Source organism: Delphinus delphis, chromosome 1 (assembly GCF_949987515.2).
Source record: "Delphinus delphis chromosome 1, mDelDel1.2, whole genome shotgun sequence".
NCBI classification, from domain to species: Eukaryota; Metazoa; Chordata; class Mammalia; order Artiodactyla; family Delphinidae; genus Delphinus; species Delphinus delphis.
In genome coordinates, this window is record NC_082683.1 from 31,851,076 (window position 1) to 31,869,028 (window position 17,953).

At 46.1% G+C, this 17,953-nt stretch overlaps 1 protein-coding gene across 1 annotated transcript; it reads left to right on the forward strand.

The window, feature by feature from the left end:
- The first annotated feature begins 735 nt into the window (after positions 1–735).
- Positions 736–16,026, forward strand: PPIE (peptidylprolyl isomerase E). Its single transcript, XM_060019980.1, has 10 exons — positions 736–781; positions 1,827–1,925; positions 3,656–3,699; positions 4,388–4,414; positions 5,885–5,966; positions 6,494–6,594; positions 8,836–8,959; positions 14,098–14,283; positions 15,324–15,466; positions 15,677–16,026. The coding sequence occupies exons 1-10, from the start codon at positions 751–753 to the stop codon at positions 15,743–15,745; spliced, it is 906 nt and encodes a 301-aa protein (XP_059875963.1). The 5' UTR covers positions 736–750; the 3' UTR covers positions 15,746–16,026.
- The last annotated feature ends 1,927 nt before the right edge of the window (positions 16,027–17,953 follow it).

The following is a 17,953-nucleotide window of genomic DNA, read 5'->3' on the forward strand; positions in this document are numbered from 1 at the left end:
TCTCCTCTCCCTGAAACCCTTTTCCCTGCTCCATCCTCTCTCTGGCTCCTCTTCCTCCAGGTTTCAGCTTAAATGTGGCCTCAGGGAGGTCTTAACCAACTGCTGTATCTAAAATAAGTGGCCCCATTACTTTGTACCACTTAAGTCAATCAATGATTTATGTATTAGCTGATTTATTCCAAGAGTCAGCAAACGCTTTTCCCAAAGAGCCAGATGGTAAATATTTCAAGCTCTGTAGGCCCTGGGTTTGCCCTTGCATCCTGAAAGCACCCACAGATCAATACTAAAAGGAATGAGCAAGACTGGATTACAATAAAATTTTTTTGGAATTTTTTTAATGAAAATTGAATTACATATAATCTTCACATGTCACGAAATATTATTCTTGTTTCGTTTCTTTTTCTTATCTTTTTTTTTCCAGCTCTTTAAAAATGTAAAAATCATTTGTAGCTCCCGGGTTGTCCAAAAACAGACGGGCAGGATGGCCCGCGGACCGTAGTTTGTTGGTAGTTTATTACTTGCAGACACCGGCTGACTCCTCACAGGATTGTTTTCAGCACCAGGGAACGCGGGCAGCGCCGTTCACCCACCGAGATACACCTGTACAGCGCCCGCCGCTCAAAGGGAGGCGGAGGCGGGCTGGGCCTAAGCGGGAGTGGGCGGGGTCTGCGAGAGCGGTACCCGGGGGCGGGGCCTTGGAAAAGGGGGCGGGCTGAGCGTAGGCTTCCGGCGGAAGAGTGCGGGAGCAAGATGGCTACTACCAAGCGAGTGCTGTACGTGGGTGAGCAGGCGCGGGCTCTGGGTGGAGTCTGGGCGAACCCGGCAGCTAGTGGGTCGTGGTGTGGAGCTGGACAGGTCTCCGGGCGCGGAGGGCGGCGAGCAGCTGTCTAGGCCGTATCTTTGGCAGTTTTGCTTGGCCTCAGCGTGTGAGCCTGAGACGTAACGATCTTTTCAGCTCTTCCAAGTCCGCCAAGCTCTGACAGGAATCTCTTCACCTCCTGGGCCTGGGGCAGTGGTGGAGGAATATTAGGGACCTCTGAATCCTCGCGCCCATTCACTTTATGTTCACAGCAGTGAGGGCTCAGCCCCCGCTGTTGCCCTAAGCAAGTGTTCCCAGACTAGCCGGCTAAAAATGGGAATAACCTCAGTAGCACAGTTTGATGAGCGCTTTGGTGGGGACGGACACTGGTGATATGGGCCTGGGTGCGGGGAGAAGTGACCCCTCCATCTGGAGAGGTGAGAGCAACCTTTGAGGATGCGGTGACGCCGCAGATGAGCCGGAGTTAGCCAGGTAGCTGAAGTAGAAGCAAGTGTGTTTACTGAAAGGGAGCAAAATCCCAAAGGTGTGAAATAGCCTGACACTTGGAGGCAAGTGTATCATTTTGCGGGGAATCAAAGGGAAAGAGGCGGAAGAGGTGGGCAGGGGCTTATGAAGAGCCTTGCGTATACTGCTAAGTTTATACTTTATCCTTAGGACAGTGGGAAACCTTTGAAGTAGTTTAACCAGGGAAGTGATGGGTTAAAATCTGCACATTCCCGGGATCTTTCTAGTTGGCTTTGTGGAGGAGAGGAAGGTCAGTTATGAAGCTATTGCAGTAATCCTGGGGCTAGATGAGGGTCTGAAAGAAGGGTGAAGAGAGGGGTGTGCATCATAAGTAGGTGTGAGGGAGCATATGAGAGGGATGTTTATGAACCCAAAGGACTGGATGGAAAGACCCCTCCCCTTGGTGGTAGCATGCTAACTTTACAGCGGGGACTTCTCAAGATGGGCGGAGTCTTGAGAGAATAGAGGACAGTGTCTCAGAAGGCCCTTGGCTTCTTTGCAGGTGGACTTGCAGAGGAGGTGGATGACAAAGTTCTTCATGCTGCTTTTATCCCTTTTGGAGACATCACAGATATCCAGATTCCTCTGGATTATGAAACAGGTAAGTCTTTTTAGTGTCTCGCCTGCTCAGAATCCTCCTGCAAGGAAAGGAACTTAAAAAAATTTTTTTAAGTCATATCACAGTGCATTCTAAATATGCATTGGGCAGCATGACAGTGGTCTTGGTGCAGAAGGACTGTTCCGAGGCTTGTGATTGTGAGCTGTAACATGCTTTGCAGAGAGTCCCATCTGTTGCATTTGAGCAAAGACAAACTTTTCAGTTAGCCAGTAGGAAGATAGGTTTTGAGCTACGTGGAGATCTGTTGTTTTGAACTACCTGCCAGGCGCTCTAGCGCACCTGCTCCTTTCTTGGCGGCTGTGCTATTAAACAGGGTAGCAGGAAAGCCCAGCTTCAACAGTGGGGCCTTAGCCTCTGTGTACCTGGGGGTAACCTTTCCATCAATTAGTATCACATTTGTAGTTCAGTTTTCTATTTTAACCTTTGTTGTCATTTTTAAGATTGGAGTTTTAGGCCCAGCTCTGATAGGGATAGAGTACACAGCTAGTTTAGAAATCCCACTAGGGGATCATAGATAGAGAGGGAACTTTGGCAGACTCCTGTAAGTTAAGGATCACTCAAGAAAGCAGGCCTGCTTAACAACAAAACTATACATCAAGTCAGTGATGCCTGCATCCTGCTGGTTGAGGTCAGTAAGTTAATGATCCCTAGGACATGCTTCTCTGCACACACTAAAAACAAAAAACATAGGGGAAAGGTGACATTATGCTGAAACCTGAGGTGATTTACCATATTTTAGTGTATATTACCGCCTTTTTGCTCATTTCCATAGCGCCATGACAGTCCAGGTTGGACCAGATAGGGTCAAAAACTCCCTTGCCCAACCTGTAGGGGGAGTTAATTATGGAAGACTTGAAGAATGAGGAAGAAGGTGGTCTTCTGCCCCTCTCCACTTTTCCTTTAATTATAAAACTGTATGTAGCCCACTGAGTTCTCTGTGGGGCACTCTCCTTTCCTGCCCCCTTGTATCTCTCACAAGCGTCTTATACTAATAAATCACTTCTTGCCTGTCACTTTGCTTCTCACTGAATTCTTTCTGGGCCAAGACAAAAGAACGTGAGCTTCATTAAGTCCTAAGATGTGTTTTGAGGTTTTAGCAACCTATGCTCTACTGAGTCCCGAGTCGAGTTGTGTGTTTCAGCTCTGTCATCAACCTTGCATATAATTTTAACCTCCCTGGGATCTTTATATGTTATAAAAATGATAAGGTTATATTGACTCTCTAAGGTTAATTGGTTAATTAAACTAGTGCTGTTGTGCACTTGGCCTTTCTACTTAGATTAGTGTTTTGCTGAGGGTAAAGACAGTGTCCTTACCCAGGTTTTAGGATTCATGCTTTATGCACAGTTGATGTTCAAAATGTATGGTTGGAATGAATAATTGATAGGTTAAATGACTTCATTTTTCTAGCTCCTGCATGCAAAGGTTAAGGTTTTAATTTGGCTTTGGTAAAAGAATTGAATGCTGCTTTTAGAGATTAAAACTGTAGTTGATTATTCAGCTATGTTCACTACAGAACAGTTTAATATTGCTTGAAATGTTATTTAAACTAGAAAGAATCAAAGAATAAGATTCCTTCTTCCTAAAGAGTGATTGTGTAGAATTTCGAATGAATGGATAAGGCATGCAAGTGACTTCACCTTCCTTGTGACCGCCTGCTTCCTCCCATTGCCCCACATGATAATTGCTTGGCTTTGTTTCCCTTTTTTCAGAAAAGCACCGAGGATTTGCTTTTGTTGAATTTGAGTTGGCAGAGGTGAGAAAATTCTGTTACCTATGTTAAGTCTTTGGCTTGTGTTATTATTGTTACTGATTACAAAGGGAGCTGTTCTCCATTTGGTTGGGTTTTGGGGTGCTGATGCTTCCAGAGAGATAAGAAGTGCTATTTGAAGGAAAGTTTCCCTCACTTAATCAAACTGTAGGCTGTGGTTAACATCGCAGACAGGTCCTACGCCTCTTGCTCTGCAGAGCTCTTGTGGCACTGGTGATTATTTCTTTGTCTTCCACTAAATAGCCAATAGCTGAAGTCACCCAGGAAGTGCACTTTGTTAGACACATACAACCTGGGCAAGGAGTATAAATAGACCTTTTCCTGTGAGGTTGGGTTTTTTTTTGGCTACTGAGTATGTTTAGACACCACAAGAAGCATTTGACTGCAAGCCTAAACTTTTTTTTTAATAAATTATTATTATTATTATTATTATTTTCTATACAGCAGGTTCTTATTAGTCATCCATTTTATACACATCAGTGTATACATGTCCATCCCAATCTCCCAATTCATCCCACCACCACCACCCCGCCGCTTTCCCCCCTTGGTGTCCATACATTGTTTCTCTACTTCTGTGTCTCAATTTCTGCCCTGCAAACCGGTTCATCTGTACCATTTTCTAGGTTCCACATATATTGCAAGCCTAAACTTGTCCCTTGTCTTTCCTTGGCAGGATGCTGCAGCAGCTATCGACAACATGGTATGGCTAGGAATCCTCCTTCTTACAGAAGTTGCTTTTTGGTTGTACAGAGGGCACTTATTCATACATGAGTTTGCTGAACCTCCAAAGTTACAAGGTTGCATGGGGAAGTACAGATTATCATCATATGAAAATATTCACTGTGAATTGATCGCTTTTGATCAATTTGATAATAATGTAAATGCTGACCATCCTTGTTGACCAGCCTCTCACTGGCTGCCCGAGTCTAGGATAGGAAATTGCAAACACAATGCAAATTGATTGCACAATGAAATTGCATATTTTACAAAAGAGGCAGGATTTCATGAAGTGTTAGACCAGTTAACAATTGAGAAGAGAAATTCGACAAGAATAAAGATAGGTTATGCTACTGATGCAAGTGATTGGAATAGCCTGGAGAGCTCCTTGGGGAAAATGATGTAGCTCTTGAGTATGTATTCCCTCTTCAAGATGCTTATGATTTTCACATCAGATAAGAAATGCAAAAATATCATACTGATATTTTGATAGTATTTTGTTGGAAAAATACTACAGATTAATCAGCATCCATTACATCTTTGTCCTATAAATTAGCACATAAATCGAATTAAACCTGAATTTTAACTATAAGAAATTTATTTTCATTATTTTTAGTTTCATCACAGTAAATTCCCAATCAATCTTTTTTCCCTTCACTTTTTACCATGAAATTTTCTTCATTGCCTTAAGTGAATTCACATTAAGTGACCTTTCCTGGTACCAGTTATCTTAGGATAATAAGGTTTTCCTTTATTCCTGTTCTCTGTTTCCCATTCACCAAACATATTCCTCAGCTCTCAGAGAAAGAGAGAGAGATCATTTCTCACCACTTAAAGCTGATCTTGACTTTTGAAGGTGAACTCGGGTACTTGGAAACTGCATTTATCCTTGTAATTTCAGAGTGCTCTGAACCCAGAGTCACCTTTGGAAGCACAGGTCGTTGGTGGTATTGAAAGAAAGGTCAGATACATGCTACTATATATAAAATAGATGTACAACAAGGACCTACTATATACCACAAGGAACCATATTCAATATCTTATAATAACCTACAATGGAAAAGAAGTCTGAAAAAGAATATATATACATGTATATATATATGTGTGTGTGTGTGTGTATATATATGTGTATATATACACACACATATATATATGTAAAGTATAACTGAATCACTTTGCTGTACACCTGAAACATTGTAAATCAACTATGCTTCAACTTTAAAAAAAAAAAAAAGAAAAGAAAGAAAGGAGGTATGTGATGGCTCCAGGGAGGAAATTCCCTGCAACCTACAGACTGCTTTGCAGTAGGTGCATAGCTTGGGTGCTAGGGGCTCAGGGGTTGAGGGAGAACAAGTCATGAGCTTGTCTCAGATTTTTCAGAAGGAAATGGAAAGCTGTCTGACTTTGTTTTAACCTAACAGAGTTTAAGCAGCTGGATTTTCAATCTTTTCAGAATGAGTCTGAGCTCTTTGGACGGACAATTCGTGTCAATTTGGCAAAACCCATGAGGATTAAGGAAGGCTCTTCCAGACCAGGTGAGTGGGAGCAATACAGATTCCCCATCACATCCTCCAGTTTGGCCTTGGTTGCCTTTCTGTCCCGATTTTCTTGGAAGTGGGAGCTGAATGCTACTCTGGTGGACAGGAGTAGAGCATGGTTTACATTGGCGAAGGACATGCGCCACCTTTGTGGGGAAATAAAAAGAGTTTGAGCTTCTCAGCCAAGCCAGGGTAATTGTTTGCTTTATGAGAGAAACGCAGCCTGATCTCTTACGTGTCCCCATTTTCTGAACACTCCTGGCGGGTTCCGTCAAGGGCTGGGACTGGCAAAGGCTGCATCTTTCCCTGGGGCATAGCTTTTTCACTTAGTCCTGCTAAGAGCCGGGCTTCAGGGCTGGCAGTCCCTGAAAGGTGGGAACTTTCCTTACCGTGGGAGTTCCCAAAGTGGAGTCCTCTGGCCGAGAGGGCCATAGAGCATGTTCTGCTTTGCTGACCAGAGCAGCTACTTAGCAGCTGGCTGATAGCTTGAATTTGTTCTCATTTGCCTGCCTCTTTCCTTTCAGTTTGGTCCGATGACGACTGGTTGAAGAAGTTTTCTGGGAAGACTCTTGAGGAAAATAAAGAGGAAGAAGGGTCAGAGCCTCCCAAAGTGGAAGCCCAGGAGGTGAGACTGAAGGCTGGCACTTCCCACAGGAGACTTCGTTTCTTAGGTTTTTATGGAAATTTGCAAACATATATACAAAAGCAGAGAGAATGAAAAATGAGCTTTTAGTGTTTTGGTGGAGGTGCTAATGAGTGAACTAAAGGGAAGCTTTAGGCCTCTTGTCCTTGTGCTCTGCGTGTGGAGCTTCTCAGCTCTGCCCGGGTTCTGTTCTGTGGTTGCCGCCGACGAGGAGGAAGCCTGAGTTGGGGAGGGGTGGTGAGCGCACCACTGCAGCCCTCCTCATCAGTCCCCCCCGCCACTGGAGCTTCCTGTCCTGACGCAGGGGAGGCAGGGCTGGGTGGGGGTACCTTCCCGGCAGCCTGGGCACAGGTTTGAGGTTCTCCCTTCCAGACAACCCGCCTTGGCACTTCCTCCTGATTCTCGGCGTGCCTCTCTAACCATTGCCTCTCAGGCTGCCTCTCCCCTTCTTCTAAACGTTGTTCTTCTGAATTTCTTGACTCACAGCAGCCCTCTCCCCTCTCTGCCAGAACAGTGGCAGTCACTCTGATTTTGCACAGCCTCTCCTGTGCTGTTGACTTTCCTGGCCTCTGTTTCTAGACCTGAGCTTCAGACGTTTCTGCTGCAAGTCTCGCCCTCCCTTCTCTAATCCCGTTCTTCCTGTGTTCTCAAACTCACCACCTTGCCACCATCCATCCACATTGACCCAAGCCAGAAATCCAGATGCAAAGCAGAGCACATAAATGGCCCTCAGTCAGTGGAGTAACCCTAGGTCACTCTGGACCCCTCTTTAAAATAGAGCCAGAACATCGTACTCTGCCAAGTTTTTCTCTTAAATCTTCCTTGAATCCATCCTCCCCTGATTACTCCATCGTCCCAATGTAACTTCTCGTCTCATTTGGATAATTGCAATAGCTTCCTAACTAGCCTTCTGGCTGCAGTCTTGCTCTCCTCCCGTCTTTTATAAAGGCAGCTAGAATGATCTTTTTAAAGCATACCATGGATCATCTGACTCTCCTGCTGAGAACTTTTCAGTGGCTGCCCATCACCTGTCCCGTGAGATAAAGTCACGGGGGAACTCTCCCAGCCTTGACCCTGCCCACCTCTCACCTTGTAGTCCCCACTTTACACTCTTGGTAAAACCAGTCTTTGTATTTCCCTGTATGTCTTTGCTTTTGTAAAGACTACGCAAGTGCTTATTGCCTTTCCCTTTCTAGTCAGTAAATTCTGTGAGGATAGGGGCCTCGTATTAATAAAGGCCTTGTTAATAAAAATGTGGAATGTGAGGTGGGGTAATGTGATTAAGAACATGGACTTGGTTGGGGGGTGGGGGGGCTTAGGTGTGAATTCCAGCCTCACCATTTAGCACCTCTGTGACCTTGGGCAAGTTACTGAACTTCATTGTACCTCAGTTTCCCCATCTATGAAATGGGAATGATGGTAGCACTGATCTTACAGGTGGTTGTAAAGATTAAATGAGCTGATTACCTAAAACGTTCAGAATAGTACCCTGTACATGGCAAGTACTATGTGAGTATTTGCTGTTACAACTATGCTACTGCTGTTGTTAACAGCAAATAATAGTCACAGTGTCCTCAGTGCCCAGCGTGATGCCTCAGCGAGTTTGTTAAACTGAAGCACAAACAAGAACACTTGAGTTTTCTCTTTGGAGCAAATGTGACAGCTGTAATAAATATCTCCTCTGTCCAGCCTTGTCTACTTGGAGTATAAAGCAAGGTCCCAACCACCTCCATTCTGAGCACTTAGGCCCTCCTTGCTTCCACTGCAGCCAGCCTGTGGATATGCAGGGCTAAGCATAGAGGAAGGGGGTGGTGTTGCAGAAGTGGGTCTGTTTAACTGACTAAGGTGGGTGGACTTGAACTGGAAGTTGAAGTTGTTGAGAGTTGTGTGTTTTGAGCCAGAAAAGCAATGTTCTGTGACTGCAGGGGAGAGTGAAGGCGAAGCGAGCTGACGTGTCTGAGGGAGTGAGATGAGATAAAATGCCTGAGGGGTGGGGCTCCGGGTAGACGGTGCTGAGGTCTCCTGTCACTGGGTGTCCGGCTGGGGGCCGTGGCCATGGCCTCCGCCTTCTGCAGCCCCATCAGGGCCCAAGGCCTTTCCTGTCGGTGCCTTGCTCAGCCCGCTTGCTGCAGTGGGTTCTGGGGTGTCTTCAGAAGAACACTCGCTCTCCTAGTCGGGGAGTCAGGCTGTTCTCTCTAACCTGGCCATTTCTCCTGCGTCTAGGGAGAGCCCGCTGTAAAAAAGGCCCGGTCAAACCCTCAGGTGTACATGGACATCAAGATTGGGAACAAGCCAGCAGGCCGCATCCAGATGCTCCTACGTTCAGACATCGTTCCCATGACAGCAGGTGAGCAGGACTCCGGTCAGGATGGCCGGGAAGCTGGGAGCTGAGCAGTGAGCCTTTCCAAGGTTCTCAGTGCCTTAGTTCTTGTGTCCTTGACGTTGTTTCTGACCTGAGTTGATTTGCGGCATCTCAGATCCTGGGATCTATTAACAGATGAGTCAGAGCAGGCATTTTTGAAGCTTTAGAAGTGCTGGTTTACTACTTTTTTTAATATAAATTTATTTAATTTATTAATTTATTTATTTTTGGCTGCATTGGGTCTTCATTGCTGCACACGGGCTTTCTCTAGTTGCGGCAAGCGGGGGCTACTCTTCGTTGCGGTGCCTGGGCTTCTCATTGCGGTGGCTTCTCTTGTTGCGGAGCACGGGCTCTAGGCACGCGGGCTTCAGTAGTTGTGGCACGTGGGCTCGGTAGTTGTGGTTCACGGGCTTAGTTGCTGCACAGCATGTGAGATCTTCCCAGACCAGGGCTCGAAACCATGTCCCCTGCGTTGGCAGGTGGATTCTTAACCACTGCGCCACCAGGGAAGTCCCTGGTTTACTACTTTTTAATAATAGTTTTTTATTTAATACAAGTAAATGTGTATTCATGGTTTTAAAAAAAAAGTATACACACATAAGTATATTCCAACAATATTGAAGGCAATGAATTGAAAACCTAGGTCTTTCTTTCTTCTCCACATCTAGTCCTACTCTCCAGAAGTAACTACTGTTAACTAACAGTTTTTTGAGTATTTTTCATTTGCTAAATATTGACTTCTATTTATTCTTCTTTTAATCTAAATTTTATTATATAGACATAGAGTTTAGAATGTTAATTCCACAAAGCTTGTTTTGAAAAACAGCAGTGCCCCCATGTTGTCCTCCCATCCTGCCCCATCCTCCACTTTGCTGCTTCTCAGAGGCAGGCAATTTCCCCTCTTAGCTGATTCTTTTGGTTTTTACCTCCATGTTGGTAGATAACAGATTTATGTTGCTACTTTCTGGTTTTTTTTCATTTTAGACATCTATTGGCTTCCCACTTCAGAAGATAAGGAATTAGCTTTCTAAATCACCTTCCCTGATCCTTCATCCTCCTTACATTGTTACCATAATTTTGTTTAGGTCATAGGTTATTCTAACTATGTAAGCATCATACTGTGATAACTTCCTTTCATACATAGCACTTTGTTTTCCCTGGAATTCATAATTGTCTTGTTTTCACATTTGCTTAGTCTTCTGTGCATATATTCCTGAGTCTCTCCGAAATTCTCTTGCTTCTATAAATCTCTCATCATGTTCAAATACATCAGATATTCTGTCAATTTCACTGTTCTTCCTTGGAGCCTTCTGACCTCCTCTGGCCTGGACCAGTTGCTTTCCAGACACCACTGCATAGCTATTGTCATGGGATCTCCTATTTTCGCTTATATTGGAACCTCTGTTGTCTTTTTTGGTCTATTCTCTTGTTTCGGTAGAAGACATACTTCTGTAGCTTCTGGAGAAAAGAGCTTGGAGAGTAAGTTTTTTGAGACTGATGTGTGAAAATATCTACTTTCCCACTTGATGGTTTGGTTGTAAAATTGTAGAGAAGTCTAATATTCTGATTCTTGGTCCTTTATACAAAACCTTTTTAAAATTTTCTGCCTAGAGCTCAGCTGTTCAGTATGGTAGCCACTAGCCACATGTGACTATTTAAGTTTAAATTAATTCAAGTTAAATAAAATTAAAATTCACTTCCTCAGTTACACTATCCAAATGCTTAATAGCTGTTAGATAACACTGGTCTGGAGGCCTGGAGTGTCTCTTTGTCCTGTGTTCTGAAACAGTGTGCCTTTGGAGTAGATCTCCTTCCATTCGTCATGCTGGATATTCAGTGGGCCCTATTATGTTGGTTTTCTCTTCCTGCTGTAACAAATTATCACAGACTTAGCAGCTTACAAGAACATAAATTTATTATCTTAACTGTTAGGAAGGCCAGAAGGCCAACACAGGTCTCAGCAGGCTAAAATGAAGATGATGGCTGGGTTGCTGCGTTCCTTACCGGAAGCTCTAGGGGTGGATGGGTCTGTTTCCAGAGACAGTGAGGTTGTTGGCAGAATTCAATTTCCTGAATCTGTAGACTGAGGTACCCATTTCCGTGTGGGCTGCCAGCTGAGGGCTGTTCCCAGCTTCTAGAGGCTTGTGGTCCCCTTCTGCTATCATCGCAGCCAACAGTGGTAGATCCAGTCCCTCTCATGTTTCTATTCTCTCCTGCCTCCTCTTCCATCCACTTCTAACTCTCTTTCTGACTATAGATGGGAAAGGTTGTGATTGTATTAGGCCCACCTGGATAATCTAGGCTACTCTCCCCATCTCAACATCCATAATCTTAATCACATCTGCAAAGTAACTTTTGCTGTGTACAGCATAACATAGTCTCATGTTCCAGGGATTGGGACATAGATATCTTTGGGGAGCCATTATTCCGCATACCACACTGATCAATCAGGACAGTCCTATCTTTTGGTTTGGGAAAATTTCCTTGGATTATTTCTTTGCATTTGTCCCTTCTGATATCTCTCTTCTCTCATTCTGGAACCTTCCTAAATGTCCTTTTTCATAGCATCCTGTGCTTATTTCATGCATGTACTGCCATTTCATCTTGGGAGATTACTAAAGCTTCTTTTTCCTATGCAGCTGATGTTTCAGGTTACTTTTGTCTGAGTTTTTAAATTTTGTTTTGCTTTGTTTGTTATTGGTCTGTTTGCTTGTTTTGATCTTTGCTTTTCACATTAGATGCCTTTAAGACTAGGGCCCTAAAAATCTGCTTGGAAACTCCCTGGATATTGGTAAGGCTTGCTGACTGAGACCTGCACTGCAAGGTGGTTCTCTCTCTCTCTTGGACCCTGGATGGTCAGTATTCCTGAGTTGTAGTCTCTTGGACAAAGCAGAGTCCACAGAGAAGACTCTAGTCTCTTGCTAGTGGTCCTGTTTACAGCTCTTTGCCATCATGGTTGGGGGGGTGGGAACAGTATATAAACTTCACTTGATCTCCGTTTGTCATTATGGTACCTCAACCCTCGGCTATGTGTAGTGCATCCCAGAGCATAGACCCTCTGCGCTGACATACCAGAGGGTAGACCTCCAGCCGGCAGCCAGGGCCAGGGAAGGGAGAGGATCTGGGGGCTAGCTACTTTTTTAAACAGGCTTTCAACCACACTTACTGTTTTTAGAGCCATCTTCATTCTTGGCTCTGAGCTTTTGGCATTTCTGCAGCATAAATCGAATTGCTCTCGGCTTTACCAGCTTAAGCTTCAGGTTTGTTAGGTCTGCTATATCAGTTATGGCTCATCTGTTTGTCTTCTACGTTTCAAAGATTTTTGTTGCTGTTGTCTTTTCTCTTGCTCCTATTTTTTTTTTTTTGGTCATTTTATCCATTCTTTAAGTGTACAATTTACTGGCATTAATTGCATTCACAATGTTGTACAACTATCACCACTATCTATTTTCAAAACTTTTTCACCACTCCAAAGAGAAACTCAGTCAGTACCCATTAAACAGCAACTCCCCATTCTCCTCTCCCCTCCGCCCTGGAACATTTATTCTATTTTCTGTCTCTCAGAATTTGCTATTCTAGACATTTCATATAAATGGAATCATACAGTAGTTGTCCTTTTGTGTCTGGCTTATTTCACTTAGCATCGTGTTTTCAAGGGTCATCTGTGTATCCATGTTTTGTTCATTTTTATGACTGAATAATATTCCATTGTCTGGATAGTCCACATTTTGTTTATCCATTCATGTGTTGATGGACACTTGAGTGTTGTTTCCACTTTCTGGTTATTGTGAATAATGCTGCTGTGAACGTTTATGTACAAATATGTGTGTGTGTTTTTAAAAATATAAATTTATTTATTTATTTATTTTGGCTGCGTTGGGTCTTCGTTGCTGTGCGTGGGCTTTTTCTAGTTGCAGCGAGTGGGGGCTGCTCTTCATTGCGGTGCGTGGGCTTCTCATTGCAGTAGCTTCTCTTGTTGCAGAGCATGGGCTCTAGGCTGTGGGCTTCAGTAGTTGTGGCATGTAGGCTCAGTAGTTGTGGCACGCGGGCTCAGTAGTTGTGGCTCGTGGACTCTAGAGCACAGGCTCAGTAGTTGTGGCGCACGGGTTTAGTTGTTCCGCGGCATGTGGGATCTTCCCGGACCAAGACTCGAACCCGTGTGCCCTGCATTGGCAGGTGGATTCTTAACCACTGCGCCACCAGGGAAGTCCCCAAATATGTGTTTAAATCCCTGTTTTCAATTGTTTTGGGTGCCTACCTAAGAGTGGAAATGCTGTGTCATATGGTAATTCTAGTTTGACTTTTTGAGGAACTGCCAAACTGTTTTCTACAGTGGCTGCACCATTTTACATTCCCACCAGCAACGTATTAGGGTTCTCATTTCTCCACATCCTCACCAAAACTTGTTTCCTGTTTATTATAGCCATCCTACTAGATGTGAAGGAGGATCTCATTGTGATTTTGATTTGCATTTCCTTAATGACTAATGATGTGGAGCATCTTTTCCTGTGCTTAGGGGAAGGAGCCGTTTGTGTATCTTCTTTGGAGGAATGTCTATTCAAGTCTTTTGCCTATTTATTTACTGGGTTGTTTGTCTTTTTGTTGTTGAGTTGTAGGAGTTCATTATATATTCTGGATGTTAAATGCTTAAGAGATAATGATTTGCAAATATTTTCTCCCTTTCCCTGAGTTGCCTTTTTACTTTATTGAGAGTGTCCTTTGATGCACAGAAGTTTTCATTTTGATGAAGTCTAATCTGCCTATTTTTTCTTTTGTTACCTACACTTTCAGTATCACAATTAAGAAACCATTGCCAAATCCAGAGTCACAAAGAGTTGCCCCTGTGTTTTTTTTCTCAGATCCTGTTTGGTTTTTCTTTTAAAAAATTGCTTTACTGCCAGTTTAGTGTGGAACAGAGCTAGAATGCATGTGTTCACTCCTTCTTTAACTAGAATCCCCTCTAGTCCTTCAAGATGTCAGTATCTCAAAGGTTTATAATGAGCATGTCATATTTTGAAATGAAAATATGAACATTAAACAAATACAACAGTTTTTCAGAGCCTAGTTAGAGGTTTCATTGGCTTGTTTTTTAACCCGGGTACCTTTTCCTTTCTCGGCGCTAGAGAATTTCCGCTGCCTGTGCACCCATGAGAAGGGCTTTGGCTTCAAGGGCAGCAGCTTCCACCGCATCATCCCCCAGTTCATGTGCCAGGGCGGCGATTTCACCAACCACAATGGCACTGGGGGCAAGTCCATCTACGGGAAGAAGTTTGACGATGAAAACTTTATTCTCAAACACACGGGAACAGGTGGGACCCGATCAGTGGCTGGTGATCGGTGGGCTGGGCTGGGACAGGATGACTGTGTGGGGGGAGTGATGGGCTGTGGTTCTGGCTGACAGGTTGGGGGTCTGGAGGGGACCCACCCAGTGAACAGAGGAGAGGCGTTGGGCCTGGCTAAGCAGAGTGAGCTTGTTTCCATTCATGTACTGCCCGTCCCCCCACCACATCCGCACTCCCTGTTGGCCTAGCTTACATTCTGTGGTCGGCCAGTGTAAGCCCTTGTCTTCCCTCAGCCCCACTACCCGCCTCGCTCTGTCAGGCTCATCCAGTAAAAAATTTCAGTGCTTGGTCCCCCAGCAACTAGAAAAAACACAGAACTGTACTGAAATTTATGACCGAAGCTCTGCAGGAGGCCCTCGGCAGCTGTACTAGATACAGCTCCCTAGTTAACACTCAGTCCTGGTCAGAGATAACAATTCCATCCCTTCCTTCATCCCGAAGCCTCCACGTCACCGTCTGCCTCAGCTGATGCTTGGCCTCCTGCGTCTGTCCACACATGCCCGCTCTGACTTCCCTCCAAGTACAGGGGTTGGGCTGTCTTCCCTCTGCTCGTGGCCTGGACCCCTACTCCTCTCCCCTACTTCGGAACCTGGCTTCTGTGGATGTGCCCCTGCAGCCTTGTGTAATGCATTTCCCCTGCTCTGCTAGATCAGTCCATCAGAGCAAAAGTGCGCAGCGTCAATCTTTCAAAAAAATCTTTGACTCATGTACCCCTCAGCTATCACCCATGCCTCTGGTCCCTATTGTAAGCAAAACTTCTTGAAGAGGTTATGTAGACTCCCTGCCTTCCATTCTCTCTGTCACCCTCTAGACAGACTTCTAGTGCCACCTGTCCACTGAAACCACTCTTCTCAAAGATGCTAGCAGCCTCCATCTTGCCAATAGTCAGTTCCTGGTCCTCATTCCATTCCCCTCCCAGCAGCATTTACGCTCCTCCCTCTACTACCAGACGTCCTGAGGGCCGGGAGCAGGGTGGAGGGGGTCGATGTGGTCGTTCTCTCGCCCAGGCCTGCTCTCCATGGCCAACTCTGGCCCAAACACCAACGGTTCCCAGTTCTTCCTGACATGTGACAAGACGGATTGGCTGGATGGCAAGCACGTGGTATTTGGGGAGATCACGGAAGGCCTGGATGTCTTGCGGCAGATTGAGGTGGGCAGCCGCCCGGGCCCCTGGTGCACAGCCATGTGGGAGGGCAGGAGTGGGGGCTCCGGGGCCTGGAGAGAGAGGCCACGGCTGCTGCTGCTGGAGGGGGTGGGGGCAGGGGGCAGGGGGCGGGGTGGGGCAGGTATCCTGAGCTGCCCTTTCCTCTCCACCCTCCCTCCCTCCCCTGATTCCTCCTCTTCTGTTTTGCCTGCAAAGGCCCAGGGCAGCAAGGACGGGAAACCCAAGCAGAAGGTCATCATCTCCGACTGTGGGGAGTACGTGTGAGAGGGCAGCTGTCAGCCCGGGGAACCGGCAGGCAAGGTGTCCCGTTTGCAGCAAGCAAGGCTTTGTGTCCTGGCCCTTCCTTGGGGTCAGCGTGGGGCAGCTCCTCTGCAGGCACGGCCTGGGCCGCCTCTGGCTCTTTCCCAAGTGGGGCCGTGGGCTAGGGTGCTGCCCTCCCCACCGTGGACGGCTGTGCGTGCCCTTTCCAGGCCAGGGCCTCTCCTGGGCCCACCTGTGTGGATCCTAGACGTTTTCTTCTGGTAAAATAAATTCTATTTTTTGTACTGCTGCCTCCAGCTAGTTCCTGGGAGTTGTCAGAGGTTGCATCTAAAGCTAAACTGCCCCCTGAGACAGGTTGGTGAAGGAATAGGAAATAGCGTCTTCCCCACGGCTTTTCTTTCTTCCCTCGGGCAATTCCCTGAGATGTCGGGTGCTGTATCTTCAAGCCAGATACCCTTGTCAGACCATTGTCAAGACCATGGGAATCAAAGACAGTGAAAAAGTTCCTATCTACAGTGCCTCCACTCCCAAATCGTGCTGCCAGTCTTGTAGCCAGTGGGTGTACTGCTCAGTCTCCGTGATTCATTTGCTCATTTGCTCACTTTCATTCTACAGGTTTTTTAAATGATATTTTATTACTCAAAATGCCTTCTCCATGCCAGGTACTGTACCTATTTGTCAGGAGACAGGAGGTCAGCAAACCCATTGGGTCTAATCCAGCCCACTGCCTGTTTTTGTGAATAAAGTTTTATTGGAACACAGCCACACCCATTTGTTTACATATTGTCTGTGGCTGCTTGCTCACTGCAGTGACAGAGTTGAGTAATTGGTGACAGATACTGTATGGTCCCTGTATTAGAGTTCCCAGAGAAACAGAACCAGTAGGGTGTGCGTATATGTTCATAGAGAAAGAGATTTAGTTCACGGAATTGGCTCTGCAGTCGTGCGGGCTGAGAAGTCTGATAGCTGCAGGGCAGGCCAGCAGGCTGGAGCCCCAGGAAATAGTTGATGTTGAAGCTTGAGTCCAAAGGTCGTCTGGAGGCAGAATTCCTCCTCAGGTGATTCCAGTCTTTCTGTCTTAAGGCCTTCAATTCGTTGGATGAGGACCACCCCCGTTATGGAGGGGTCATCTGCTTTACTCCAAGTCTACTGATGTAAATGTCAATCACATCTGAAAAATACCTTCACAGAAACATCCAGACTGGTGTTTGGCTAAAAAGTTGATACCATGGCTTAGCTATAGACACAAAATTAACCAATGCCATCCCAAAGCCTAAAATATTTACTATCTGAACCTTTGCAGAAAGTTTGCTGACCACTGATGAGGCAAGTGGTCTCACCCATGCTGAGCTCACAGTCTGGTCCCTGTGTGCAGCCACTTCCTGGAGCTCAAGTCAGGCTGGCTTCTCTCCGCTCCCCCTCCATGGACTGGTCAGCCAAGTGGCTTTAAAGGAACCCTGACCTGCTGAAGGCACTGAGCAGAGACTGAGCCCTGTAGCCACGAGATACCTCCCTGTGGCGTGGGGTTACTCAGACCATTCAGAGTCTACCCGGCTGGGCTTTTACATGTTGAGTAGAAATCTGGACGAGGCAGGGGTGGGGCCTGTTGTCCCCTGGCCCTGGTGGCCCCAGGAGAGCTCCTGTCGAGGCATGATGGCGCTCTGGCTCTACCTCTGGCTCCCATGTGCCGAATGGACTCCTGGCCTCAGCTGAGCCCCCTTGGCTGCAGCTGACCAGGTTTCGGTCTCCTCGGACCTCAGATGTGCCACAGTTACCCCTGATCCTTATGGAGCTGCCAAAAGAGACCCCCCCACCTCAAGGCCCAGGTGCCCCCTCTGAGTGCAGACTGTGGCCGTCACAGGTCTGTCTACCTGACTGCCCACAGCGTTAGGGCAGGCTTTAGTGAAGCAGGGTGATGACAGCAACTTCAGGGCTTTTATAAGAGCCAAGAAAGGTATGTATGAAGAGCTTAGTACAGCCAGCCCCCCAAGAGAGGACTGACACCTGATAGCCTAGCGAGGTTGAGACCAGCCAGCAGATTGCGAAGCTCAGTGGGTTTGGAGCTACAGTGGCCTTCCCAGTGCCCCTCTGGGTGTCCACAGGTGTTAACTCACTGTTTCCACACCAGAACCCCGTGCAGAGGTCAACCAAGGCTCAGGTGACATGACTGTCCAGGTCCCCCAGGATGACATGGCAGAGCTGGGGTCGGAA

Coding starts and splice junctions, on each gene's coding strand:
- PPIE (XM_060019980.1), top strand. CDS start 751: ATGGCTACTACCAAGCGAGTGCTGTACGTGG. Junction 14,284..15,323: donor TCTCAAACACACGGGAACAG/GTGGGACCCGAT, acceptor TCTCTCGCCCAG/GCCTGCTCTCCATGGCCAAC. Junction 15,467..15,676: donor ATGTCTTGCGGCAGATTGAG/GTGGGCAGCCGC, acceptor TTGCCTGCAAAG/GCCCAGGGCAGCAAGGACGG.